Source organism: Tasmannia lanceolata, unplaced genomic scaffold, assembly GCF_043159265.1.
Source record: "Tasmannia lanceolata isolate RefF3 unplaced genomic scaffold, GAP_Taslan_0.1 ptg000016l, whole genome shotgun sequence".
Classification (NCBI taxonomy): domain Eukaryota; kingdom Viridiplantae; phylum Streptophyta; class Magnoliopsida; order Canellales; family Winteraceae; genus Tasmannia; species Tasmannia lanceolata.
Genome location: NW_027518693.1, coordinates 14614127 through 14640678, shown reverse-complemented (window position 1 = coordinate 14640678; position 26552 = coordinate 14614127). Strand labels below are relative to the sequence as shown.

The following is a 26552-nucleotide window of genomic DNA, read 5'->3' as shown; positions in this document are numbered from 1 at the left end:
TCACATTTGAGTGAATTATGCAAATCCCATCTTGCCATCAATTTGTGTACTAAATATCAATTGAAGAGGATTTTTTTGGCTTATAGAAAGACTGAAGAAATGTTTTTATATGGGAAAGAACAAAATTAGGGACATTTTTATCTGAAATCTAGACCGTTGATGGCAACCAGCATGGCCACAATCTCATCCGGAATGGACATCCAAAGCATATCATAAGGGATTAAAAAATTCAAAAGACAAAGAGAATTGAAGAATCAATGGCCTAGAATTATCCGATCATCATAGAGAAGCAAAAGTGGGGCCCAACAAGACCTATTAAAAAGGGTAATGATATATTAGCCCCCTTCTCTTCTCTGGGACACCCCTTGTAGTGTAAAAGAGTGATCATATATACAGTAGAGTTGGGTGGCCCAAGGAAGAACAGGGGGGAATACATATCACTTCCCTTTCAAAGAAAAAAGGGCCAAAAAGGCATTGAAGAACAACCAATGAGTAGTAAATGGTCAATGGTCAACCTAAAAATGAACCATGTCAATTTCACAAACACACCGTGCATTTCGCTCGTCCAAACCTGTCCCACTTTTTCCTCTCATATTAGGACTTTTCTTCTTTCTCTTCTCTTCTCTCTTCCTTCATTCAATGTTATAGCAAATTTTTTTTTTTTAATGGCCTAAGCCACCCTCTGTACACAAGCCCTCGGCCATGGGGGACACGCTCTTCGGCCCGAAGGGCTTGAATTCAACAATGGTGTGCCATCCCGTCGCCATGGTCAATTCCTATGGCGTCTTTACTGGAAGCAACCCCTTTAGTTTCTCCCTCCCTGTTCTTTTAATGCAGATCACGGTCATGAATACCCTTATCCGTGTCGTAGCTTTCTTTCTCAAGCCCTTTGGACAGCCCATGGTTGTTTCCGAGATCATCGTAAGCTTCTTCTTCATCTTCTTCTTTCCTTTTACCTGCATTGGTTCATGTTATTTGTTAAAGTATAAAAAGATTAAATAACGCCAAGTTTAAGCTTTTGGAGTAATTGGTTGTTTGACACCTAGTTTTAAAACACCCCTTTATCATCGTGGACTCCCCCGAGTCGACTCCCTTTTACTTTTGCCGTGTTCCGCATTTTGTAGCTGCTTTCCGTGTTCTTCCCTACGGAATCAATGAAAACTCTTTTGACTCATCCAAATTATGATGCATCAACCGAATACTCGACTGCGTCGTGCCGAGTTGACTAGAATTTTCTTCGATCATGTTCGGCATTGCATCCGTGTTTTTAAACACTGATTTGGCATTGTATCAGAGCAAAGAGCAAAGGTCCTGGATTAAAAACTCCTTGATATTAAAAATCTACATGCCACCCAAAAAGAGATTAAATAACGCCATCTCCAACCCTTGATATTAAAAATCTACATGCCACCCAAAAAGAGATCAAATAACGCCATCTCCAACAGCTTTAGGTTTGGGAGTAATTGGTTGTTTGACATTATTATTGTCTCCCCGTTTATTACTTTAAACAATGTACAAAGCTTAAATTACAAATTTATTGTCGTTCTTTGCTTGCTTACTTGGTTTGTTCAATGACATGGGTATACTTTGATGAATTAAATGCATATTACATTAAGAAAATCAGAATTCGTTAGAATTTTTGCATATAAATCCTTAACATGAAAAGTACTTCTCATTTAATTATTCAAATCAAGTAGAAGGAAAACACGGTTAGAGGTAATTAGGTCAAGCAAGAGGTTGCTTGAAGCATTACACCCAAGGTATCTAGTTTGGAATACTAAGTTTGTTGCCTCCAACCCCTATATATAGAGATACACTAGGGTTTTAATAGGTTAATGGGCTCTAGCCCAAGTAGGCCCACCACACCGGTCTATTATCTTATTGGGCTTATATTAGAACATAATAGGGTTATATTATATACCCAACAATCTCCTCATATGTTCTACATATAGCACAATCCAATAGATAGTTAATGTGATGTCCAAACAAAATTATTTAATCATCCATATCACCACATCAATAAAGATCTGTAATCCAACTGAAAACAAGAATACTTTATGATTAATCGAGAGTTTGAGATACAATCTAAATTCAACCAAAGGTAGTTTCACATATAAGTGAACCCCACTGATCTTAGAGGAATTCATTCATGGGGTATGATTCTCATCGAGATCCAAAATAAAGTTCCACAAAAAAGTGAACTCGATACATACTGAAATGAAAGCATAGTTTTTATGACTTTAGAAGATTTACTCATCAAGTAAGTCATCATCATCAAAGTCCAAATAAGGACAAGCTCCTCCTTTTTCGTCAATCCCTGTGAATTATCAAATATGGATTTCATAAAAATGAATCCAACCAATATTATAAACATGAAAGTATCTAGTTCTACCTAAAGAAAAACTTAGTACAATTCCATAATTCACGAAAGTATCTAGTTCTACCTGAAGAAGAACTTAGTACAATTCTAAAATGGCTGAAAAAGTATCAGTATCACTCTCACCATAAACATCATTGTCAAATCTCATTAAAGAACAAGACCTAAATAGCTTCTTTTGCAAAGAACCATTACTAATTGTCAAGTTTCAATAAAGAACAAGACCAAATAATGTCTTCTGCAAAGAACCATTTCATGTTTCTTTTTGGAATGTTACAGTCATCTTATCCATATTTGAGTTAAGATGTATCATCAAGTTTGGAATGCACAACCTTTCCCAAAAAGGACATGTCATCAAATGTGGAATGACATACAACAACTGTAAACATCATCGAAACATATCAAGTGCCTTTCTTGGCCAAGAGAGGGAGATTCGAAAAATTCAAAATAACATGGATGTAGGTTAAGACATGTCTACACGGTCTTTAATCTCATCTCCCCTACAATTTTGAATATTCGATCTTTGGTCAGCTCCTTTTGTGAGAGCTTCGGCCTATTATCCTTCGATTTCGTATCAATCAAAGTGATAATCCCGTGTTCTTGAGATAATTCAGCATATGGCCTGTTTCAGCCTAAGATGTCTCATCTTACCATTAAAGAGTGAGTTCTTCACAATCGTAATAGTAGCTTGTTTATCACAAACACACTTAAGGAATTATTCCTTAACCGAGTTAGTGGAATGTCCATAAGCAGATTCTTTATCCATTCTGCTTCATCACCAGCTAAAGCTAGAGCATAAAGTTCTGATCCCATGGATGACAGTGCAATGCAAGTCTGTCTCTTCGACTTCCACGCAGCAGCAGCTCCACCCAAGGTAAACACATAACCACTGGTAGACTTACTGTCTCTTAATTCTGAGCCTCATGATTCATCAGAATATTCTTCCACTATAAATGGAGGGCCACCATAGTTTTGAGCATACTCTTGAGTACACGAAAGGTATCTCATCAGCCTCATAAGGGCATTTCTATGCTCATGGCCAGGATTGCTACTAAAACGACTCAGCATGCCAACTATAAAGGCTATGTCTGGCCCAGTGCAACACAAATCATACATGAGACTACCAATCAGTTTAGAATAATCTAACTAACTCACTCTGTCTCGTCCTTAGAGATCAACTTCTTGGTATAATTAAAATGGTGTCTCAATCGGTTTGCACTCACTGCATCCTCAAAAGAAAAGTAGTTTTTCATATAATGGGCTAGGCCAAGGGTGATTCCTTGCCTTTCAAAAACTTACTTTCATACCAAGAATGGTGTTAACAACACCCAGGTCTCTTCATGTCGAATTATGTACCCAAGGTTAGTTTCACATTACTCATCACAAAGAGAGATTGGAAACAAGAATCAATAACTACATACAAGTAAATAATCATGACCTTATTCGACACAAAACGATAAGAAAGACATTTATCCGAGTAATTTATCAGAAACCCAAAGCTCTTTACTACTTTTTCAAATTTCTGATGTCACAATTTAGGTGCTTGATTAAGACCATAATAAACATTGTATAATTACATACAAATATCTACTTACAACCCATAGTCTTAGCCCCTTTTGGCAAATCGACTAGCCAAGTTAGATTTTCTAACAGATAGCTCATTTCATCATAAATGGCTTATGCCCACAATATAGAGTCCCTAGATCTCATCACGTCCTGATAGGATGATGGATCATTCTCCAATTGGTAGGTCACAAAGTCCTCACCAAATTCTTGGGTACTCTATCACATGGAGGAGCATATAGAGATTTAGGATGTGATTGGCAGTCAAAGCTGCCTCTCCCCAAATGCAACTAGGCATGCCAGCTAACATTAACATGGAGTGTAACACTTAAATTAACGTCATGTTCTTACACTCAGCTATGTCATTTGACTGAGGCGAGAGAGGAGCAGTAGTTTCAAGGATTACGCCCTGAGAGGCACAGAATTCCTTGAACCATGTCAATGTGTATCTTCTTATTCTCTATCACTCCTGACTCTCACACTTGTCAAAAGTAATTGACATATACAATGGTATCTTATGAGTATTAGGAAGTTAGACCATTTTTTATAGTGCACATGTCCCAATTGGTGTGTAACAACTTAGGAGCAATTTGCTATGAACTATCCTAACTAACAGTCTCATTATCTTAACTCAAATCAAACATACCATCTATCAAATATGCACAATCAAAATAGTATGAGTTAACAATCAAAGTTACTCTACCACACAGAAATGAAGTACATATGCCAGCATAGTCTAAAAGACGAATAAAAATTAAATTCTTTTGAAGAGCAAGAACTACTTTAACAATTTTTAAAGTTAGTATTTGTCCTGAAAAAAGGACCAAGTTCACAGTACCAACGTGAGTCACCTCTACCTCTGCTCCACTGGCCACTGTAACGGTCTCTTTCGCGGCAACAACATCAACTAGTAGTTTCTTGGAGTTGTAAATATGACAAGTGGCTCCTGTATCTAACCACCAATCTGAAGAAGTAATGGCCTTACCGTTGCCCAACGTAGCAACAAAACTCTTAGGCTCAGTCTTACCCACCATCATATGAGCTTCCTTCTATGGTGTGTCAGATTTAGACTTGTTAGGTAGCCTACAATCTGCCGCAAAGTGATCACATTTCTCACAGTTGTAGCACTTGCCCTTCTTTTCTGGAAGATGGGCTTTTTGGCCTCCAACTTGGGATTGTCACTTTTTGGTGACTTGGATTTTCAAGAAAATTTCTTGGGATATGTTACCGCGTTAGCAGCAGACTGTTGCTGTCTAACCATCTCCAAGGTATTCCTGGCTCGATTCTCATCTTCGATTCGAATGAATCATTTGAGATCATCCAGTCCCGCATGTACCTTTTTCCTATACATTTCATTTTTAAAAGAATGCTATTGAGATTCATCAACTTCTTCATTTGTGTCAGCAAAGGTACTCAAAACGGTGTAAAAATAATTCATATATTTCAGACCGAATTGAGTCTTTCACTTCCATGAACTAAACTCAGATCCACCAAAGGATTGAAGTTGGACCATCTCAAAGGGAATAGTAGTCTTTTCCATTTTAGACTAACTACAAAAGTAAATATGGAAAGAGTGCACCTAATTTGTGTATCGCGAAAGCCGAAGCCAAATGGGTGAACCAAATCGCGTACCAAAGCTAAATCCAACAGCCAAGGTGAAACCCTTCAGCAACAGATAACCACCAAGGTAATAACCCAAACCCAACTGACAACTATTGGGATTTACAGGGGGTGAACCACAGAATAAAGAAACAGTCAAGGCCAAACCCGAGGCATATAGGCTCATGCAAGAACTGATGGCGAACCAAACAGATTCAAAAGAACCCAAACTGTCAACAAAACTAATTGTAGAGAACTGGTTTAAAACCAGTTTCACAAACTGAACCAGTAGTATAGTCTGAGAAAACTAGTTCCAAAAAACCGGCCACAAATGCCGCGAAGGTAACCAGTTAGAAGCCGACAGCTTGCATCAGTTGATAGCAATTTCTGAAAAAAATAGATTTCTTGTCCTACTGTCGCAAACCAATTATGTCTGAGAAGATCCATAAGAACCAGCTTACATGACCACTTGGAATTGGCAGTAATTACTCTTGCGAGATGAGGGAATCAATCAACGGTTACAGGTTTCTTGCATAAACCAGTGTCCAAATCGCAAAAACAGTTACACATACTGATTTCTCGCTCTTGTGCTCCAAATATCACATAAAACCCTCCTAGGCAGAGAATATCCCAAAAGGTGATATCGCACACAGCTGATATTTCCCACAATTTCAGCCCTTTGGAGCAGAGAGGTTACGGGCAACAAGATAGATGAGTCAAAAAAAACCCCCAAATCTCAGCCCTTGGTTCCACAACCGGTGGAACCGGCTTGCCAAAACACCAATCTCTTGGAGAGAAAGAGAGAGTCTCCACCACCCATGCCCAAATCTGAGTCAAGATAATCCACATCAAAGAAACCCATGATTCAAAACGGAATTTGGATTGAGACAGACCCACTGCCAAATCTATGTCTGTGGGGGAATAAACCCACGCCCAAAACTGAGATTCTGTGGGAATTGAAACTCTAGTAACCCTTCTTGCTCGTTTAAACGACAATCTCAATCGATTTGGTGTGGGAGAGAGACACACGTCTCTAATACTTGCAGAGAGTGAGAGACACACATCTCAGTGTGAAGCCAAATCCTCTTTTTGTTGAAAGGGTTGAAGATAATCCCCAAAATCCTAAGCAAAGAAGATCAGTTGCTTTTCTTTATCACCCGTACAGAGAGAGAAATAATCTCGGTGTATAATCTGCAGGTTGCCCAAAAACCCTTTGAAGAGAGAGGATCAATGTTCTCAACAAGGAGTGAAAGAGAGCAACTCGAGGGATTCAAGAGAGAGCAACTCAAAGGATTCAATTTGACGAGGTATTTACACCAATCTAACTAGTTCTTGAAGAACAATTGATAACCCCAAAACTCCGTCCTTATTTCCTTTTGATTCCAACGATGGGAAAACAAAAAAAATCCATGAGAGGCAAACATCTCTTGGGAACACAAGTTCCAACCATAAGAAAGAGGGCTGTTGTATATCCACTCCCTGTTTTTTATTTACGATTTCACCCTCGGGTTGTTGTTGTAACCCAAAAAGTGATTCGGCAAAGAACTTGGTCCAAATTAGAAATGGCAAAGAAAATTGAAATCGACAGTGGATTTCGTCCAAATAACACCGACCAAGAGAGCCCAAAACGAGTGAGTCAAAACAGTAGAACAACCACCAAAAAGAGTTGTATCCACAAAGAACTCCCAACGGCGGGAGACAGAAAAGCAGACATCCCTAAGGAATGATGATACCCACGCCCAAACGAACTTGTGAGAATTTCTGTGGGAGAAGAAACCCACGCCAGAAACAAATTTTGAGGGAGAAAAACCCACACCCAAATCTTGAGAGAAAAAACCAGACTTCCTCTTTGATGATGGGTGAAGACGATCCCAAGCCGTGAAGAAAGAGACGTCAAAATTAGGGTTTGATCTTTAATGCTTCAAGATTGTTAGAGGTAATTAGGTCAAGCAAGAGGTTGCTTGAAGCATTGCACCCAAGGTATCTAGTTTGGAATACCAAGTTTGTTGCCTCCAACTCCTATATATAGAGATACACTAGGGTTTTAATAGGTTAATGGGCTCTAGCCCAAGTAAGCCCACTACACCAGTCTATTATCTTATTGGGCTTATATTAGAACATAATAGGGTTATATTATATACCCAACAAACACCACCAAAACGGGATTTCATTTAGAAAATAAAGACGAAAGTGGAATTGATAGAGGATTTGGTCATTTTCACTAGGGGTGGACATGGGTCGGGTCTAACCTGAAGAACTGAACCGAACCGGCCTATATGGTTCGGTTCGGGTCTCGTCTTTGACGGCTCGGTTCCGGTTCCAAATTTTGGGAACCGACATTAGCAGGTTCGGTTCTGGGTTTGGAGTCTTGGAACTGAGAACCGAACCGAACCGGTTCACATATATATTAAATTATAAATACTAAAAAAAAAAAAGCAAATATGAAAGTGCAGTGATATTCCCTATATTCTCTCCCCGACGAATAAAATCACCCCCTTCACTCTTAACATCCCATAGATCTACTCCAATGCCTATTGTCTGATTGTGATAATGCTTACTGCTTACGTCCTAACCTTTGTTAAAAATAATTATTATTCCTGTTTGTAGAAGAATTAAGGCTAGCTTATCTATGTGTGCTATAGTGCTACTATGTTTTGGGAGATTCCATTGAAATTGTAGTCACTAAATAATAATAAAAAAACAAATGGAAAAAATGGGTAAACCCAGAATCGAACCGAAACGAACCGATATTGTTCGGTTCCGGTTCGGTTCGGTTCCGTAGAACCATGGTTCGGTTCCGGTTCCCAAATTTGGGAACCGACAAGGATCGGTTCGGTTCTGGGTTTGGGGCAGAACCGAACCGACCCGACCCATGTCCACCCCTAATTTTCACACTGTTTTTTGCATTTCATTCGGATTCGAGCTCACATACCTTCCTGTGCATATGTCACTTCCTTGTCTTTCCCTCTAAGTAGAATATTTCAATTTTTCCATAGGAATTTTTGCACATAAATCCCTAATATGCAAAGTATTTCTCAATTAATTAATGAAAATTATGAGGGATTTGCTAGGGACTTTTGCAGCCACATAGGCTCTTATTCATTTAATTCGTCCGAGTTGGCTGATCTCTCATGCAACAACCAGCCACGAAATGCCTTCCTGAGAAAGTCCCTGGCAAATTCCAAATTATGAAATGACTAAAACCTGTAACGTCTTTTAAAAAAAATATTTTTAGCAAGAGTAACTAAAAGGACTGAAAATGCTGAAAAGGGTGGGGCTGGAAATATCATTCTAGAAACAAAATTGTATTACCAAAATAACCTTAAATTAGTCTTTAGAAAGCAAACTAAAACAAGGGTAAATTAGTAGATCATTTTATAAAAATTGAACACACTTGTAAGATCTAATGTTTATGCTTCTTCCAGGCAGGTATAATATTGGGACCATCATTTCTAGGAAAAATCAAGACATTTTCCTCCACTTTGTTTCCTCGTCAAAACGCATTGGTTCTCAAAACCATCGGAGTCATAGGAAACATGTACTACAATTTCCTCATCGGAGTAATGATGGACCCAAAACTGATAATAAAATCCCGTAGAAAAGCCGTCGGAATCGCACTTTCTGGCTTGATCATTCCTTTCTTGGTCATCATAATAATGTTCTATTTGTTTTGGAATTCAGTCAGTAATAGTATGGTGGGTTGGCCATTCCCAGCAATTCTCGGCTTAATAATCGCCTTATCGCGTTACCCCGACATTTATCCGATCTTGACGGAGCTCGGCCTACTCAGTTCGAAGATCGGACGGCTTGGAATGTCTTCTTCTATGTGTAATGAAGTTTTTGGATGGTTGAGTCTCGTAATTATAGAGGTTTTGAAACAAAGTGCAGTGGATCCATGGAGACCGGTATACTTCTTATTTTCGTTGACGGTGTTAATTGGATCGCTAATTTACATCGTTCGGCCGGCTTTGCATTCGATTATCAGGAAGACGCCCGAGGGGAGGCCCGTAAACCAGGTTGGATATTTTCAAAATATTTTGAGTTTTTTCAAAGAGACTTCTGTTGTGTGAAATGGTATTTCCATGCAGAAGACACTTTTATTTGAGAAATTATATGATGAAAGGCCGTATGAACACTTAAAGATTTTACGGTAGAAGTACCACCCTTGATATTTGATCCAACAGCACCTCCTCAAAAAGTGAGCTGCTGTTGGATCAAATATAAAGGGTGGGATGATGAGTACGTGTTTATAAGGCATTTTATTGTAAGAGATTTAATATGGTGTGTGGCCGTATAGTCTAGTATTTTTACAAAAGTAATGCACGGCCCACTTCCTAAGATGATCATGTTACATTTCGTGACACAAATAAACAAAGAAAAGTTAGAGAAAGGTTAACCCGAGGGAACCGTGTAGACTTGGCTAGTTGCACTCAGGACCAAACAAATCCAAACCGTTCATTTCTTGGGCCACAGCATAAATAGGTTGTACTGTTCTTTTTGAAAAAGACTGGACTATACGGCCACACACCACATAAAATCTCGTATTATGAAAAGGTGTTTTGATTATTCAACAGACATATTTTAAATGAGAGGTTACAATTGAAATTGTGTCATGTTTTATTTATCTTCTAAAGAAGGATTAGGTTTCATTTCAAGCATACACTCCTCGTTAACTCTTCAGCCCTTGATCATAGTATAGGCATTGTATCCTTGGGACTTATTTTCCAGTAGCCACTGGGGGTGTAAACGAGCCGAGCCGAGCCGAGCTTGGCCAGGCTCGGCTCGGCTCGTTAAGCTCAAAAGCTCGGCTCGGGCTCGAACCAGGCTTGGCTCGGCTCGTTAAGCTCAAAAGCTCGGCTCAAGCTCGAACCAGACTCGGCTCGGTCAGGCTCGCGAGCCTTACCAAGCTCGGGTTATATTAAGTTCACACCCCTCATCTTCCCTGGACAGCCCTATCTAGTGTAATTTGACTACTTTTTTTACACTATGGGGGGTGGTCCAAGTAACAAATGAGGTTCCAAAAATGAAGTGACATATTTTGCCTCCCTCTTTCACTCCCTGGATAACCCTTTTAGTGTATATATTAATATATAATATATATATTTAAATATATTAAATTCTTAACGAGCCGAGCCTGGCCTAAACCGGGCTCGGCTCCTTAAGCTTAACGAGCCTGGCAAGCCGGCTTGGCTCGGCTCGTTAAGGATTCGAGCCGAGCTCGAGCGAGCTTCCGAGCCCGAGCCAAAATTGACACCCTTAGTAGCCACTTATGCGCGCTGGGAAATTAAAGTATTTAAGAGAAAGCCTTAAATGGCTTGGCTTGCTTTGCCTATCCATCTCCCATTTCTATATATTTTCTACTCTCTCTTTGGTTCCTACTTTGATTATTTGCATCTCCACCATTTGAGCATTCATCATACTAAACCATACAATTATGTCCCAAAACAGATTTACACAGTGGGCGTAATTCTCGGCGTTATGGTCATAGGGCTTGCTACCGATTTTATCGGTGGAAGTGTCATTGTAGGGCCATTGATTCTGGGTCTGGTAATTCCAACAGGGCCGCCTCTCGGGGCAGCGCTGGTGGAAAAAACGGAGACTTTTTCTCGATCTTTTCTGTTGCCGCTGCTCTTCGTCAATGCCGGAGCTAACATTCATGTGTTCGAGGTTGATGATTGGTCTACGAGGACCGTTATGCACTCAATCGTCTTCGTGTCAGCCATTATCAAATTGGTGGTGACTGTAATATCTTCACTGTATTTTGAGATAAACTTGCATGAGGCGATCTTGCATGGGCTCATCCTCAATTTCAGAGGCATAATCGAGTTGGTCGTAGCTACTCATCTGTTTGATGAGAAGGTATTATCGATTTCTATACTCGCATTCTTCATTGATTTCTTGATTTGGGCAGTTTCGATGCTGGAAAATTTTATGTTGGAAATAAGTTTTTCCGTCGTCTAGTGTGAAATAACCCAATTGCTCCGTTGTTTCACTTGTTATCAGAGCAATTGCCATGGGTTCAAAATTCATTGATATTATAATGGCCAACCCAAAAGAGGGGCCACACGTGAGGGGCAGTGTTAAAGTTTAAAATATTACATAATGCCTTCTCCAACAGCTTAAGCTTTTGGAGTAATTGGTAGTTTCACATTTGGGTAACTCGTTTTTATCGTGGAAATCTTTTTCAAAAGTCGAAAATTTTCCAGTTTTTCTGCGAAATTTTAAACCTACTGAATTATAGAATTATTTTTTCCATACAACCAAGTGGACCCCTTTGTCTCCTTTTTATGCCTTTTCAACATGTAGATTCTCTTCTTTCTTTTCCCTATAAAACCACTGATTCCCAAAGTATTTTCCAATTTGTTATTGAAAATTAAGAAATGCCCAAAAATCCGATACATTTTCCCTTCCTTCCCATTGTGTCGACCATCTCGGTCTTGGTTTTCCCCTCGTTTTAATGAAGTTTGCCGCCATTCAAAAAACATGTCCCCAACTACTAAGGCCCTGTTCGTTTAAGATTATGACTCGGTCGTCATAATCTTAAACAAACAGGGTAAAGCAATGTTTTGCCAATAATTGGTTTAGCACTCGCAATCGGTCTTCATAATCTTAAACAAACAGAGTAAATCAATGTTTTGCTAATTTTTCAGTGGAAAGACTTCTCATTTTCCCTCATGGGTACTATTTTTATTTTAATTTTGTTTGATCAGAAAGACCTTCTCTTTCTCTTAGAAAGACCTCTCTTTTCTTGTTATCTAACAAGTAGTGTGTGTGTAGGCAATAAGCAGGGATGTATATTCGGCAATTTTGCTTTCCTCTCTTGTCATCACTGCCGTTGTCACTCCTTTGGTGACAAACCTTACTAAGCGCTCAAGGCCCTACAGAGCTTACAAACGAAGAACAATTCAGCACACAAAGCGTAACACAGAGCTACGCATATTAACATGCATAAATGGCCAAGAACATGTCCCCACCATGATCAATCTCCTTCAAGCCTCCCACGCCACACTTGAAAGTCCCATTTCAGTCTATCTACTCCACCTAGTTGAACTCGTGGGCCAGGCCCACGCCATCATCATTGACCATCGAAAGGCGGCCCGCAAACGATCTTCGGCTCCTGCCACTGCCTGCTCCGACCACATTATCGCCGCTTTCCATCACTACGAGCAATCCAATGGTGGAAGCGTCACGATACATCCATACACGTCGATCTCACCGTTCAGAACAATGCACGATGATGTGTGCTTGCTTGCGTTGGATAATAGGGTTTGCCTCATTCTAGTCCCTTTCCACAAGCAATCCAACGGCGGGATGAAAGTGGTGGACCCCACGTTACCCCACATTCTGGCCAAGGCTCCATGTTCGGTCGGAATCCTGGTTGATCAGACCGGAGCTCCATTCATGAGCCGCCCCTCCAAACACATCGGTGTTATATTCTTAGGTGGGGCCGATGATCGGGAGGGTCTCTCTTATGCGAGCCGGATGGCCGAAAACCCAGACACGAGGCTCACTGTGGTTCGATTCCTTTCCAACGGGAATGATAACGGGAGGGAATGGGAAATTGATGAGGACTTGTTAAGTGAATTCAAGTACAAAAGTGTGGGAAATGGGAATGTTTCTTATAAGGAAGTGAGTGTGAACAATGTGGAGGAGATTGTTAGCACCATCCGATCGTTGGATGAGGTCTATGATCTGATGATTGTGGGGCGACGACAAGGGACGAACACGATTCTCCTCAAAGGGCCGTTGGAATGGAGCGAGAACCCAGAGTTGGGGGTGCTCGGAGACTTGGTTGCCTCATCGGTTTTTTCCGACGGCAGGGTTCCGGTGTTGGTTGTGCAACAGCAATTTTTTGATAAACAACTTGTGCTAAGGGGTAGCCCAAGGCAGAATGCAGTACAGATTGGCAATATGCAACACAATGCGGTTTTCAATCTATGAAACCTTAGTAACAACATGGACAGGACTGTAGATTTCAGAAATCCTCATTTGTACCATCTTTTTTTGTCCGCAGAGACAAGCAAATCTGTGTCTTAAGTGCATCATTTGCCTTCTTCTAGTTAGAATTTAGGTTTGGAAAGGATCAATCTCACAGTTTTTTGAGTAAGTGATTGTAATATATGAAGTGGTTTGAGTGTATTTTCTCCCTTCTTAGGGTTGGAAACTGAAGGTAATCAGTTTGATATATGGCATGCAAAATTGATTGTTAAATCCTAAAAAGAAAGTTACTTTTATGCTAATTCCTAAAAGAAGCTTATTGGGCCCTACTTCTGCATAGTTTACTTGATCTGATCCGTTGATTTGAATCGTAGTCATTAGTCAAGGAAAATGCCACTAAGAACACCTTGATCGCATGATCCTAGGCCCTATATCCATATAGCCTCGTTTAGTGTGTTCCATGAAGAAAATGTGGTTATTAGAAAATAACCAGTCTCGAGTTTCAATAATCGGTTTTGGACTCACAATCTGTTCTCAAAATAAAAAATAAAGGGGGCTTTAATTTTGAGTCCAATAATCTGTTTCAGACTGGCAATCGGTTCTCAGAATCCAAAACAAACAGGACCTAAAACACTTAAAACAATGTGAATTCGTCCATTGGCGCCACTCAAAATCAAAATCCCAATTGAGCTTTTTTGGAGAACTGAAGATTCATTGGCCCCACTCAGGGAACAGGTATAGATTTGATCAATGGGTGGGTTCCACATATACAATGTCTCTCCTGAAAGATGGGTCATTGAAGAAGTAAATCTGGGTATTTTTATATCAATGATACAAAGTCATAGTAACACAAAATCACAGAAATTGAAACTGAAAGGATCTTGTATTCAAATCCAAAAACAGAGAAAGGCAAATAGAACAGAAAAAGATAAAAAAAATACCATACCTCCTGCAAAGGAAAAACCTGATCTCTCTCATAGGAATTCAAGCTTGCATTTCCATGAACACCTATAGCTGCATTTTATTACTTTAGTTACGCAAAGATCAATCAGACCTCCTTCCCTGTCACCTCATATCTACACACCAACAAGCTAGGGTTTGAAGAGGCAGTAAAAAGATAGCCAATTGAAAGCTGCTTCATCGTCATTTTTGCTATTTAGCCCTGAAACAGAAAATTATAGGTTATAGTGTTTCCAGGAAAAAGAGTCATGCAAACCCTCTTCCCTCATTCTCCCAAAATAAATATTATATTTTCTAGAGGTGTAAGTACAGGAATTTTTCACAGGTTCATATAAATAAAAATATTCACCTGAAAATTCAGGTGTTGCTTGGATTAGCCTTCTTCCATAACATCCATGTAAGTAACCTTCCAGTGTCGAATTGTATGATGATACTTTTTATTTTATTTTATTTTTTCGATTAATGATGAAAGACCACAGTTTCCCAACTTCACCATTTTCTGAAACTTTTTTTATTAGGAGGGAGCTGAAAAGGGTGTCAAGTTCATTCCTGAGAAAAAATTGCAACCCAAAGGCATCTAATGCGAAGACTTGAATTCCTCCACCCAAATAAGACTTGTGTCGGGCATCTAATGGGAAGACTTATTTCCTCCACCCAAAAGGGCATGTGTCTCATGGACAGACTACCTACTCCACATCTCAGGTTGGGTGATGATTAGTTCTTGGGCTTTTTTCTTTGCGGACAGCTAGGGGAAAATTGCTTCAGGATTTTTGCCTTTCTTCCACTTTGCAAACATTGTGAAGGGAAAGGAAAAACATGGGTTCCCATTGAGGATACCAAGTCTGTTGGGGTGATGAGGAGCTTGCGTTTAATTATATTATACAATGGGTCCTGGGGCCTTGTTGTTTTTTCTTAATTTTTATGCACTCATTGCTAAATTTTTCAATAATAATATTAATCATCCTTGCTTGTATATTTCTATATTGCTTAGTATTTTATTTTCTACACTTGCTTCTAGGCTTATAGTTCTAGTAGAGTAGTAGTGAATAGAAATATTGAAAGGCAACGCTGTGTTTCCTTGCACACTCAAATAAGGATAAACCTTTATGAATTGTTATTAATATCGAAATAATTTGTATTAGATCTCTATTAAGAAAGTATTGCTTGGTTGCCTCAAATTACACAATATTCAACTGTAAACTGAGCCCAGAATCTCCATCAAATATGCAATGGGTGAGACCCGTTTCAAATCAATTTTCTCTTGCTAGTTTCATCCCCTCCAAGCCCCCCTCTCTCATTTTCTCTACTTCACTTGATTTGCAATGTGTTTTTTTTTTAATGGTGATTTGCAATATGGTTTTGGGATGGTGTATCATACTATTTCATTATGTATTTTCGTTCCTATTTTTTTTCACTTGACAATCTGTTTTCTGGTGCAAAGGAACTCACACCGCACCCCTCTCCCTATGTTGCATGGATTCGGATTCGCATGTCGGAATCCGACACGGATTCAAGGTGTCGGATTCGGCAAACCCCAAAAAGGAGGATTCGGTAATTTTTAAATAAAAGCAATTTTTAAAAATTAAAATTAAAATTATATATATATATATATATATATATATATATATATATATAGAGAGAGAGAGAGAGAGAGAGAGAGAGAGAGAGAGAGAGAGAGAAAACGGTTCCTATACATTTGTGTAGAGAGTTATTACACACTAGCTTAAAATACAGTGGGGGCCCACATTGTTTGGGTGATCCAAGCCATCCATTTTAAAGGCCTTCACATAGATAGGGTGTCTACAAAAAATCAGATCCATAGGATCATCCCAACCCTATGATTTGTAGAGGTAAAATGGATGTCTTTAAACCTTCACAAATTAGTCCATTTTTTGCCTCCACAGTTCGAATGGTTAGGATGATCCTACGGATCTGATTTTTTATGGACACCCTATCTATGTGAGGGCCTTAAAAATGAATGGTTTGGATCACCCAAATAATGTGGCCCCCACTGTATTTTAAGCTAGTGTGTAGATTACTTATCTACACATATGTGTAGGAACCGTTTTCTCATATATATATATATGAGGAAAATGATTGTACGCTCGAGTGTACCTAACCTTAGGTACGCTCGAGTGCCAAATCACATGGGTCCCACATTTTTTGTGGTCATCTAAACCATTCATTTGCAAGGCCCCCTCATAGATAGGGTGCGTACCAAAAATCAGCTCCATAGGATCATCCTAACCCATCCATTTGTGGAGGCCAAAATGGACAGACAGTGTTTGTCCACAAATCTGCCATTTTGCCCTCCAGTTTTGGAGGGGTTAGGATGATTCAATGGAGCTGATTTTTGGTACACACCCTATCTATGATGGGGCCTTGCAAATGAATGGTTTAGATGACCAAAAAAAATGTGGGACCCATGTGATTTGGCACTCGAGCGTACCTAAGGTTAGGTACACTCGAGCGTACAATCCTTTTCCTATATATATATATATATATATATATATAGGAAATGGTTTGTGTGCAGCTGCACAGATAGCTTATTTGTGCATGGCTGCACAAACCATGGGGGGGCCACATTTTTTGGGGGATCTAAAGCATTCATTTGGAAGGCCTTTCCATGGATAGGGTGTGTACCAAAAATCAGCCCTTTAGGATCATGCTAACCCTGCCATTTGTGGAGGGAAAAAATGGGCAGAAACATTGTCTGTCCATTTTCCTCTCCAACTTTGATTGGGTTAGGATGATCCTATAGGGCTGATTTTTGGTACACACCCTATCCATATAGGGCTGATTTTTGGTATACACCCTATCCATGGAAGGGCCTTCCAAATGAATGCTTTGGATCCCCCAAAAAATGTGACCCCCACTATGGCTTGTGCAGCCATGCACAGATAAGACAAACCATTTCCTCATATATATATATATGAAAAATTTGAGGATGAAGGGTTGAGGCCTTTGAACTTTTATGAAGAGAGTCGAACAAGAAGGAAGGGGAGTCGATTTTTGAGGGTCGAGGCACAAGGGTTTTTATCAAAAGAATACGGGTTGTGCTTTCATATAAAAAAAGGTTAAGAAGGAAACACGTTTAAAGGGAAACTATACAAGATTTGCATTTTAAAAGAGACAATGATGAATTGGATTCGCCCAAAAAAAATAGGATTCGTGAGGGACACGGCTACGCCAAGAATCCAGGTGTGTCCCACGTGAATCCATGTCCGATTCACGTGTGGAGACGTGTCGACACGGATTCGGCATAAGGGGGCAAAGAATCCATGCAACACAGCCCTCTCGTCATTCTCCATCCACAATGGGCGCTCTCTCTTCCTCTTTTCTTCTTCTGTGTCATCTTCTTCTTTGCATATATTTGGCATGGTCCCTCTCTATTCACCTTCTCTTCTCTGCATCTGTTTGGGATCCCAGCTGAGCTTCACAGTTTCAGCGGCTTATGCAGGTTCTAATACAGGGTTTCATGAAACCCCTATAGCATCCACTGCCCTGTATAGGTTTTGAAACTGCCCATTACCTTGTCATTTTCACACTGCCATTTCGGGGGTTATTTAATTTGATTTTCAATATTATCATGGTAATAGTGCTTCGTTTTAATTGTTAGGCTCGTTTTTAAGATTGGGATAAAGGTTTGTCCTTTGTTTTTAACAGATCTGAGGCTTGATTTTGAATTCATTCAGACAGATTTTTCTGATTATACTATAGCACACAAAGATTGTGACTTGTGGATTGTTTTCTTTTCATTCTGGTTTTCTGAAGAAAGAACATTTGTTGTTATATAACATATGCATATATCAATCATAATAGATGCCCATAGATAATATATTGGAGAACAATTTAAATATAACTCATACACCATCAGCCAAGAGGTCATATATACTTCTCTTTATCTAAAAATGGATGCCCCATTTTATAGGAATTAAGCTGTGCTCCCATGCACTTAATAAAAATAACCGAGAGAGTTACTGGAGCTCTAATTATGTTGCTTTTATTGTTTCTAGTGATTCCACTATGGATCAGAACAAGACTCCTCTTAAAGGGATCAAGCACATCCTTCCACTACTTCCTTGCAAATTGGAGACAAGAAGGAACCCTAATAATGCTGCGGCGTGGTAAAGGAAAAGAAAAGAGACCACCCCTACTGATTATGTCATCAGATTTTTAAAATTGTAATGCATTTTGAGAAGCTTGGAGGCCCACATTCATAGAAGTAGATTCCGCTTCCAACCTGCTTGCAATTACAGCAGTAGATCAGGACTTCTTTTTTTTCATTTTAGTAGACCAACAATTTCAAGTACTGGATTTAAACTTCCTTATGATATCTAGGCTTTCTTCTTTTTTTTAAAATATTTCCAACCTGTTCCTTAGGATTGCCATTAGAAAAAGAAATCTACTCCTTGGGATTGGAACCCATGATCCCCTTTTTTCTGTTCCTTCATTGATTTAATGTATTTCTCGGTATGATCTTTTGAAAAAATAAATAAATAAATAAATAAATAAATAAATATATATATATATATATATATATATATATATAGGGGAAAGTGATTGTGAGCGGCCCCTCATATAAGCTTATATGAGGTGACTGCTAAAAACATGGTGGGCTCACATTTTTGGGGTGATCCGAGCCGGTCATTTGATAGGCCCTGAAGTAGATAAGGGGTGCCCAAAAAATCAGCTCCATAGAATCCTCCCAACCCTTTGTACTGTGGAGGTGAAAGAGGGGGAAAATGGACGGGTAAGTGGGCAAATTTATACCCCCCCATTTTCCCCTCTTTCACCTCCACAATTGAGGGGTTGGGATGATCCTATGTAGCTGATTTTTTGGGCACCCTCTATCTAAGTCAGGGCCTATCAAATGACCGGTTCGGATCACCCCAAAAATGTGGGCCCACCATGTTTTTAGCGGTCACCTCATATAAGCTTATATGAGGGGCCGCTCACAATCACTTTCCCCATATATATATATATATATATATATATATGAGGAAAAGGAGTGTGCGGTCGAGCGCACCTCAGCTCCAAACACATGGGTCCCACATTTTTTGTACTGATCAAAACCATTCATTTGCAAGGCCCCATCATAGATAGGGTGTGTACAAAAAATCAGGTCCATTGGATCATCCTAACCCCTCCAAAAGTGGAGGGAAAAAATGGACAGATTTGTGGCAAACGGTGTCTGTCCATTTTGACCTCCACAAATGGATGGATTAGGATGATCCTATGGAGCTGATTTTTTGTACATACCCCATCTATGCAAGGGCCTTTCAAATGGATGATTTGGATCATCCTAACAAAGTGAGCCCACATGAGTTTGGGGCCCTCGACCGCACCTAAGCTTGGTGAGGTCGACCGCACAATCTTATTCCTCTCTCTCTCTCTCTCTCTCTCTCTCTCTCTCTCTCTCTCTATATATATATATATATATATATATATATATATATATATATATATATATATATATACGATTTTACGTAGACATGGAACGCAAACCAAGGAGGGCAGGGGTCGCAAGAGGGGCGACCAGGTTGCAAGTGATGCACTTCATAGCTTAGTTTAGAAAGTGCATATATAATATACAATGATTGCAGGCACTCCAAACTCTACATAAAATGGAGAGCACCTCTTGAGATGTTCTAGGAGACCATGGTATGTTTTTTGGCTGAGAATTAGAATAAATGGAGATGCCTTAAACATCAACAAATAGAAAAGGCATAAACAGTGCATCTTTGGAACTCTCCTTTGAAGATGTTTAGAAGCTCCGAAGTGAAACATAATGGATAGGCCAACTTCTGTGAATGTCGGTGCTTGCACTCAGCAATGCCAATTTGTGAAGGATAAGATGGCAGTAAAACTGCAGAAAAATACCATGAGTGTGGAAGAAATCCCTAAATGCCTGAGAAGTATACTAGTAACAACCATCACTTCTCCGATGATTGGTATGGGTTGTAATATAGGCGAGAAAATAATGATAGAACATCTGATTTCTGTTCAATGAGAAATATCTGGCTAAAATGGGAAAAAAATCAACAAATACAATGTAATGGCGTGAACCAAAAAGAGCGAAACAGGGAGCAGCTACCTACACATCAGAATGTACTAACTCAATGGAAAAGAACAAATAATTTTATTATATGAAGGAAAAGAAAAGGGCAGGGATTCTCATACAACAAAATGACCAAGATAATTGAGAAAAACAATTGCACAAGAAGATCCATGAATAAAGTGAGTGCATGTTAGATACTCAAACTGTAAGAAGTAAGAGGGATCTTATCCTAGATATTTGGTCCAATGAAAGTTAGTCTGCAATCAGGGACTCAGAGTACACGGCTAGGTAAATTCAAGCTACGAGGCATTGACGAAGGAATATTACGGAAATGATCATTGGATCTCGGGAAATATGCAGTTCAATGTTCCATTTCTTGTTCCCCTTTAGGGGTTTGAAAATATAAAGTTTAATATGATTTTAAGGATCTTTTTAAGATGATTGGTTTTACTCGTTTTTTTTTAAGAGGTAGCAGAAATTTTATTGAGGGAACTTTGGGTTTTGTTTTGTTTCTTCTTTCATTCTTTTTCCTTTCTGTTTTTTCTATACATGAGGGCTAAGATAAGTGGCATGTTAGGGTGTTTGTTTTATTTTGATTGTTGGGCTTCTTGAAGTTACCACCCTTGGAACCTTTGAAAGTATTTTTGAAACCTTCTTGTCCATTCCTTATAGGAGTTATTCTTTCTTTCTTTGTTTTGTTTTTTTTTTTTTTATTTGAATGGCAGCAGATTTATAGGTGTTATTCCTATTGAGGTTTGTTAATATACTTTCTTTAGCATTTTTCCTGCATTAAAACCTAAGAAAATAAATCTGAATGAATGATTTTGAGTGATTGGAACCAACATCTACAACTTCAAGTCGATCACATGCAGTCATAGGACTCCAAGAATGGATAATCAATCACCCCGTTTAGGTCCTAAGATAATGGGATCAGGCCTCTGTGGGTAAAAAAGGGTTAAATGCAACTACAAGAGTACAAAAGTAACTTAAGGAATTCCTTCCAGATGATCTTGATGGAAATTGCCCTTTGTAAATTTAAGTGGTTACATCTCACATGTAGCTGAAGGACTCCCAACCAAGGATTTAGAAGAGAAACGAAGCTAAGCAGAACATCATTTAGGAATTCAAATGATAAGGGAATACAATTTGACAAATATAGGCATGACAAGCAAAATGAGTTCCATGGCCATGAGAATATTTGGACGGAAGAAACCAATTTACCTCTTCATAGCAAAAAAAATCCCTCAATGATGATGTCTTACTCTAAGCCTGCAACTTTGCATCGTAACTTTATATTTTGATTTTCCTGAAAAAAGTTGAACCGGTTTATTATTAAACCATTCAAGGAACACTAGTCACATTGTATATATTTTAATTGAAAACAATAACAGATTATAATCCAAGAAATGGGTTGAGGAAGAAGCAATTAGAATGAAGAGTCTACAATTTTAAGTACTTTTGGAAATAAAGAAATATGTTAAAAATACATACGAAAATATGTCTATCCAAAAACACATTGAAAAATGAAACAGAATATTTCTAACATCTACATATAGCAATGTACAAAATCTTTAGGCCATAGACACCACATACTAGGAGCCTACAGTTGAACCCTTTCCCCATTAACAAGCCACGAAGCCACCCCCAAAGTAGAGAAATTAGGATGTAATAGGCGAGGCAGGTCAGTTCCATACCCTTTGCTTTACCCCAAAATGCCTCGCAATATCTCCACCATCTGTGGCCGATGCTTCTCACCATCGCCATCACCATCACCCCCATCGCTCATTGATGCAACGCCCCTCTACCATCACCTCCTCCCCATATCGCAGTCTCTGTCCTTCAATATCTCTGCCATGCTGGCAGATCTAAGAGGGGAGCAAAGCAAGGTAACCTACAATCTGTTACCAACATGTGGTCAGGGAGAAACTCACGAACCAACCAAAAATGTTGACTTTGTACCTCCCCCATCATGACCTTTCATCTCCCCACCTCCACTCGCACCCAAATGTCTCTTTATCTCTCCTAAATCCATGACTGCCAACAGCCGCTATTATCGTCACAGAACCTGCTCTACCTTAGCCACCTCACTTACTACTATAGCAAAAGCAATGACTTCTCTGCAGCTGTTCCCCAAAAACCTCCACCATCATCTTCTTCCTACCATCAATGTTGGCCTCTCCCTCACCAACCCCAACTTCTTCATAATTAGCATGACTATCACCATGGCTTCGCTTTACCACCATTAATGTGATCAACGTGGGTTTGAGGGCACAAAACAAGGGAAGCGGTAGCAGAAAATATTCAAGGTTGCCAGAGCGGGAATCGAAGAATCCTGCTTCCTTGAAAATAGAGGTCACCGTGGTAATTTTAGTCATTTTGAAGGGAGAAAGGGGCATTTTAATCCGTAATACAAAAGTAGAAAAAAAGAAAGAAGTACATGAACTAACTGAACCAGTGGTTTAGCCTAGGGCTGAAACAGCGTCGGGTTTGTCAAAACCCTAGCCCAACCCTGGATCCCATTATCTCGGCCATGACCAGCCCCAACCCTGAGTCGGGGCCGGAAAACCTCAACCCATTACCCGCCCTATAGGGTATTGTGCTAGCCCTGGCCCGCCCTGATTGGGCGGGGCGGGGCCGGCCCTAATTGACCCTAGTGCAAATACCTGTTAAGAGTGCCAAAAATAAAGCAACCACTTATCATATGGAACAAAATGTTCAATAAACAGAGAAAGGGAAAAAATAAGACAATATGAATTCAACAACATGACGGGCAACAGAGACAATTAATAATAATAATCTAAAGAAACATCAATCCAAGATAATAGAAAACATTAGCAAAATAAACATGCACAGATGGTTCAATTCTATAATAGAAAACTCAGGGTCGGGCTGGGTCAGGGTACCCGAGGCATTAATCCCAAAACCCACCCGACCTGTGTCAGGGTCTAAAAAAATGAACCCTGACCCGCCCTCAGGGTTAGAAAATCCAGCCCTGACCCTGTTCGGGCTCAGGGCGGGTCAGGGCTGACAGGGCCAAACTTGCACCCCTAGTTTAGCCAATCTCTACCATATAGATAGGAAACAAACATTTGATTGGAATCAATCATCCAATGTGGCCACTGTTTGCTCCCAACTTTCCAAATACATTAGCTATATCAGATCAAAAGATTTTTACCCAATGAAGATGAATCATTTTCACTTATGTTCTAACCGACCATTTTCAGGACACAGAAAAAAAATGGGTAAGATCAGCTAATTGTGTAGAATTGAAGCAAAAAACGAATTTATAGTCTAGAACTACTCATTTGGGACTCCTAATAAAAACATTAGTATCTTGTTTTTGTTCATAGCAACGAAACAAAACTTAGAATAAAAAAAGAATAAAAACTATAATTTGATGTTAAAATTCAGACCAATTCAAATAAACACCAATCAAAACGCAAAAATAATCTACAATCTCACCTGCTCAAGAACCCGAGCCGAGCTCTTTTCCACTACCCGCGCCAAACCCTCGAGCTTCACCAGCATCTTCCCATACAGATCCTCCAACTCTAAAGTATAATTCGCCGCCTCAGATCCAACCAGCCTACTTAACTGTCCAATCTCAAACCCTAACCCTTCCACACTAGAATCCAATACCTTCTGCTCCTTCGACGCCTTTCTAACCTTACTCAAACTCTCCTTCCTCTTCCCATCCTCTGTTTCCAAACCAAAAGCAATATGTGGGAATGGAGAAATTGGGGAAAATGCGCCATAATGCCCGCGAAAAGCAGGACCAATGTTTATAACATCAAGAGATCTCGGTTCGAAAAATCCGCCATTGAGGAATTGGAACGCGCGGTATTCGTGCGTGTGGATGATTCCGTCGGAAAAGGGAGTGGAAAGTAGGAAGAAGATAGAAGGAAGGGGTGGCGGTGGGGAATTTTGGGGGAGGGGATTTGAGGGAGAGTTTTCTAGGGTTAGGATTTTTAGGGTTTGGGAGAGGGCGAATTCACGCATGGAGGGGCGAAAAGGGGTGCGACGGCGGGAGACGAAAAAGCCGAGGAGGGGGGAAGAGGAGGAGAGGAGGAGGCGGCGGAGGACGGTGAGATCGAGGCGGCCGAGGGAGTCGTAGAAGCTGAGGAGTGTGCCACTACTAAAATGGGAGGTGATGTTTGCGACTAGGGTTGAGGAGGAGGAGGGGTTTTGGTCTGTTATGTCGTCAGGGAGAGAAGAGGGGGTGATTTGAGTGACGTGGCCGAAGAGGAGACCGTCGATATCGCCGGAGGAAGAGGAGGAGCGTTGGATTATGGAGGAGAGTGTGGGGCCGGAGATTGTGACTTTTTGGAAGGGAAGATCGTCCATGGTGTGAGTTGGTGGGAGAGGACTGAAAAGGAGAATAAGAAAGGGGAAAATGTTTGGTTTTGGCCTTTGGGGGGATTCATTACTAATGCTGGAATGTGAAGTTATTATACCTGCACTCCCTTGGTTTTATAATGGCACTGCTATTTTCATTTTTACAACTTGTTTTTTGGGGCAGTGATAAATTCACCCCTTGTTTTCAAAATGGACTGTACAGCCCACACCATAGGATGATCCAAACCTTCCATTTGATGCGCCACAATGTAAATAGGTTGTGCCCCAAATATCATTTCCATAGGATGATCTCAACCGTCCGATCAATAGTAGTTTCTCATCCCAAATTTCTTGAACTAAACCCTAACCCTAATTCAAAGTCCGACAAAGATATATCATCCGGTTGAGTTCCTTGCGTTGCTCCTTCCCCCATTCTCTAGAGTAATGAAAATCGAGGTATTCCTTTTTTTTCTCCTTTACATCTTATGTTCAGCATTATAGAATTTGATTAACAAAGCAAAACAAAACCAAAAACTCTCTATCGTTTCTTCTGTAATGAATGATGAAATTTCCAGTTATCTTTGCCCTATTTCAAGCAGAATGCTATATAATTTTTTTTCTACACGTCTAATTTACAAAGTAAATCACAATCAGTCATAAACATTTATGATTTAACTGAAAACTTCAGGGTGTTTTTTTTTATGAAAAACTATATAAAATTGCAAGTAATAATAACTGCAAAAAGCCATGTGTTAATATCCTTAAAATTTGGGATTTTAGGCAACTGTGTTATTGAGTTGTTGATATGTGCATGTGTTACTATGGTGTATATGGGATTAACTAAAATGAAGTTATTATGTAGTTATGGCTTGTGGGTTTAGGGTAGTGGGAGTTAGTTGTTGATTATGTGTCTTGTTAGCGGGTGTTGGTTACTTGTTTTGTGTTATGTAAGTGGGTTAATGTGGTAGTTATGTGGAACTACCTTTATGCTTGTATTTAAGAAGTTTATGTTAATGAAAATGGAGGAGAATAGAAATCTATAGCACAAATGAAACTTTGTTCTATGAGAGTCGTGGTTCCTCTCGAATCGAGACATTAGGAGGTCCGGTTGCCTCGAATCAACCTTTTCCCTATCTTTTTTCTCTTTTGTTTTTGTTATTTGTGTTACAGCCAACTAGGCACGTAACAGCTGTTTGGAACAACGAATTAAATTATGGGTTGATTTTGTTTTAAGAATGTCGCCTGCTTGGCTGTTCCTCAAATATGCAATTTGACAGGGAAATGATATTTCCACCCTATTTCATAGTATTTCCACTCATTTTGTTTGTCTTCTCCCAAAAATGGGTTTATTTTTTGAATGGCAAGAAAATTTTATTGAAGAAAAGAGAGACATAGTAGAGACTAGAGAGGGCTGAGTTAGTAAAAATAGGAAAGAGAAAAGGCAACAAAATGTGCAATAAGCTAAAAGCGAAACTCAAGGGGGGAAGAAAATCAAAGATTTCCAAGGAAGCTTTGGCCACTCCCGCTCTTGCTTATCTGTCGGCCTCACCATTAGCGGATCTCCTTGCATGCGTATAGGAAAGAGAGACTCTTTATGCTCTCTTGTAAATCCCATCAACCCAAGGCGCAAACCTCCAACTCCATCCACCTAATTACATTAAGGGAGTCTTCATCAACAACATGATTATCCAATAATAGCCTCTCTAAAAGGCGCAAGCC

At 39.7% G+C, this 26552-nt stretch overlaps 2 protein-coding genes across 7 annotated transcripts; one reads left to right on the top strand and one right to left on the bottom strand.

Moving 5' to 3' along the window:
• The first annotated feature begins 621 nt into the window (after positions 1-621).
• LOC143848809 (cation/H(+) antiporter 15-like) lies at positions 622-13724 on the top strand. 2 transcript variants are annotated; one of them, XM_077357873.1, is made up of 4 exons: positions 622-921; positions 8965-9555; positions 10988-11398; positions 12317-13724. In XM_077357873.1, exons 1-4 carry the CDS (start codon positions 703-705, stop codon positions 13478-13480), a joined length of 2385 nt encoding a protein of 794 aa, XP_077213988.1. In that variant the 5' UTR covers positions 622-702; the 3' UTR covers positions 13481-13724. The 2 variants fall into 2 exon arrangements, with proteins under 2 accessions (XP_077213988.1, XP_077213989.1); XM_077357874.1 differs by lacking the exon at positions 8965-9555.
• A 293-nt stretch (positions 13725-14017) lies between these two features.
• Positions 14018-24919, bottom strand: LOC143848569 (BRISC complex subunit Abro1-like protein). 5 transcript variants are annotated; one of them, XR_013235416.1, is made up of 4 exons: positions 23961-24919; positions 21720-21804; positions 14424-14639; positions 14018-14258 (listed from the first exon to the last, which is right to left on the bottom strand). XR_013235416.1 is itself a non-coding variant. In XM_077357528.1 (3 exons), the coding sequence occupies exons 1-2, from the start codon at positions 24840-24842 to the stop codon at positions 21757-21759; spliced, it is 930 nt and encodes a 309-aa protein (XP_077213643.1). In that variant the 5' UTR covers positions 24843-24919; the 3' UTR covers positions 14274-14639; positions 21720-21756. The 5 variants fall into 5 exon arrangements, 4 of the variants coding, with proteins under 4 accessions (XP_077213643.1, XP_077213645.1, XP_077213644.1 ...); XM_077357528.1 differs by lacking the exon at positions 14018-14258 and having other exon boundaries at positions 14274-14639; XM_077357530.1 differs by lacking the exons at positions 14018-14258; positions 14424-14639 and adding an exon at positions 18259-18680.
• Between the last annotated feature and the right edge of the window lie 1633 nt (positions 24920-26552).

Bases quoted from the DNA above. Each gene is read 5' to 3' on its own strand.
- LOC143848569 (XM_077357528.1), bottom strand. From the start codon at position 24,842: ATGGACGATCTTCCCTTCCAAAAAGTCACAATCTCCGGCCCCACACTC. The intron at 21,805-23,960 runs GTGAGATTGTAG...AACTTTTTTCAG, and splicing joins CGGCTCGGGTTCTTGAGCAG to GAAAATCAAAATATAAAGTT.
- LOC143848809 (XM_077357873.1), top strand. From the start codon at position 703: ATGGGGGACACGCTCTTCGGCCCGAAGGGCTTGAATTCAACAATGGTG. The intron at 922-8,964 runs GTAAGCTTCTTC...TGCTTCTTCCAG, and splicing joins TGGTTGTTTCCGAGATCATC to GCAGGTATAATATTGGGACC. The intron at 9,556-10,987 runs GTTGGATATTTT...GTCCCAAAACAG, and splicing joins AGGGGAGGCCCGTAAACCAG to ATTTACACAGTGGGCGTAAT.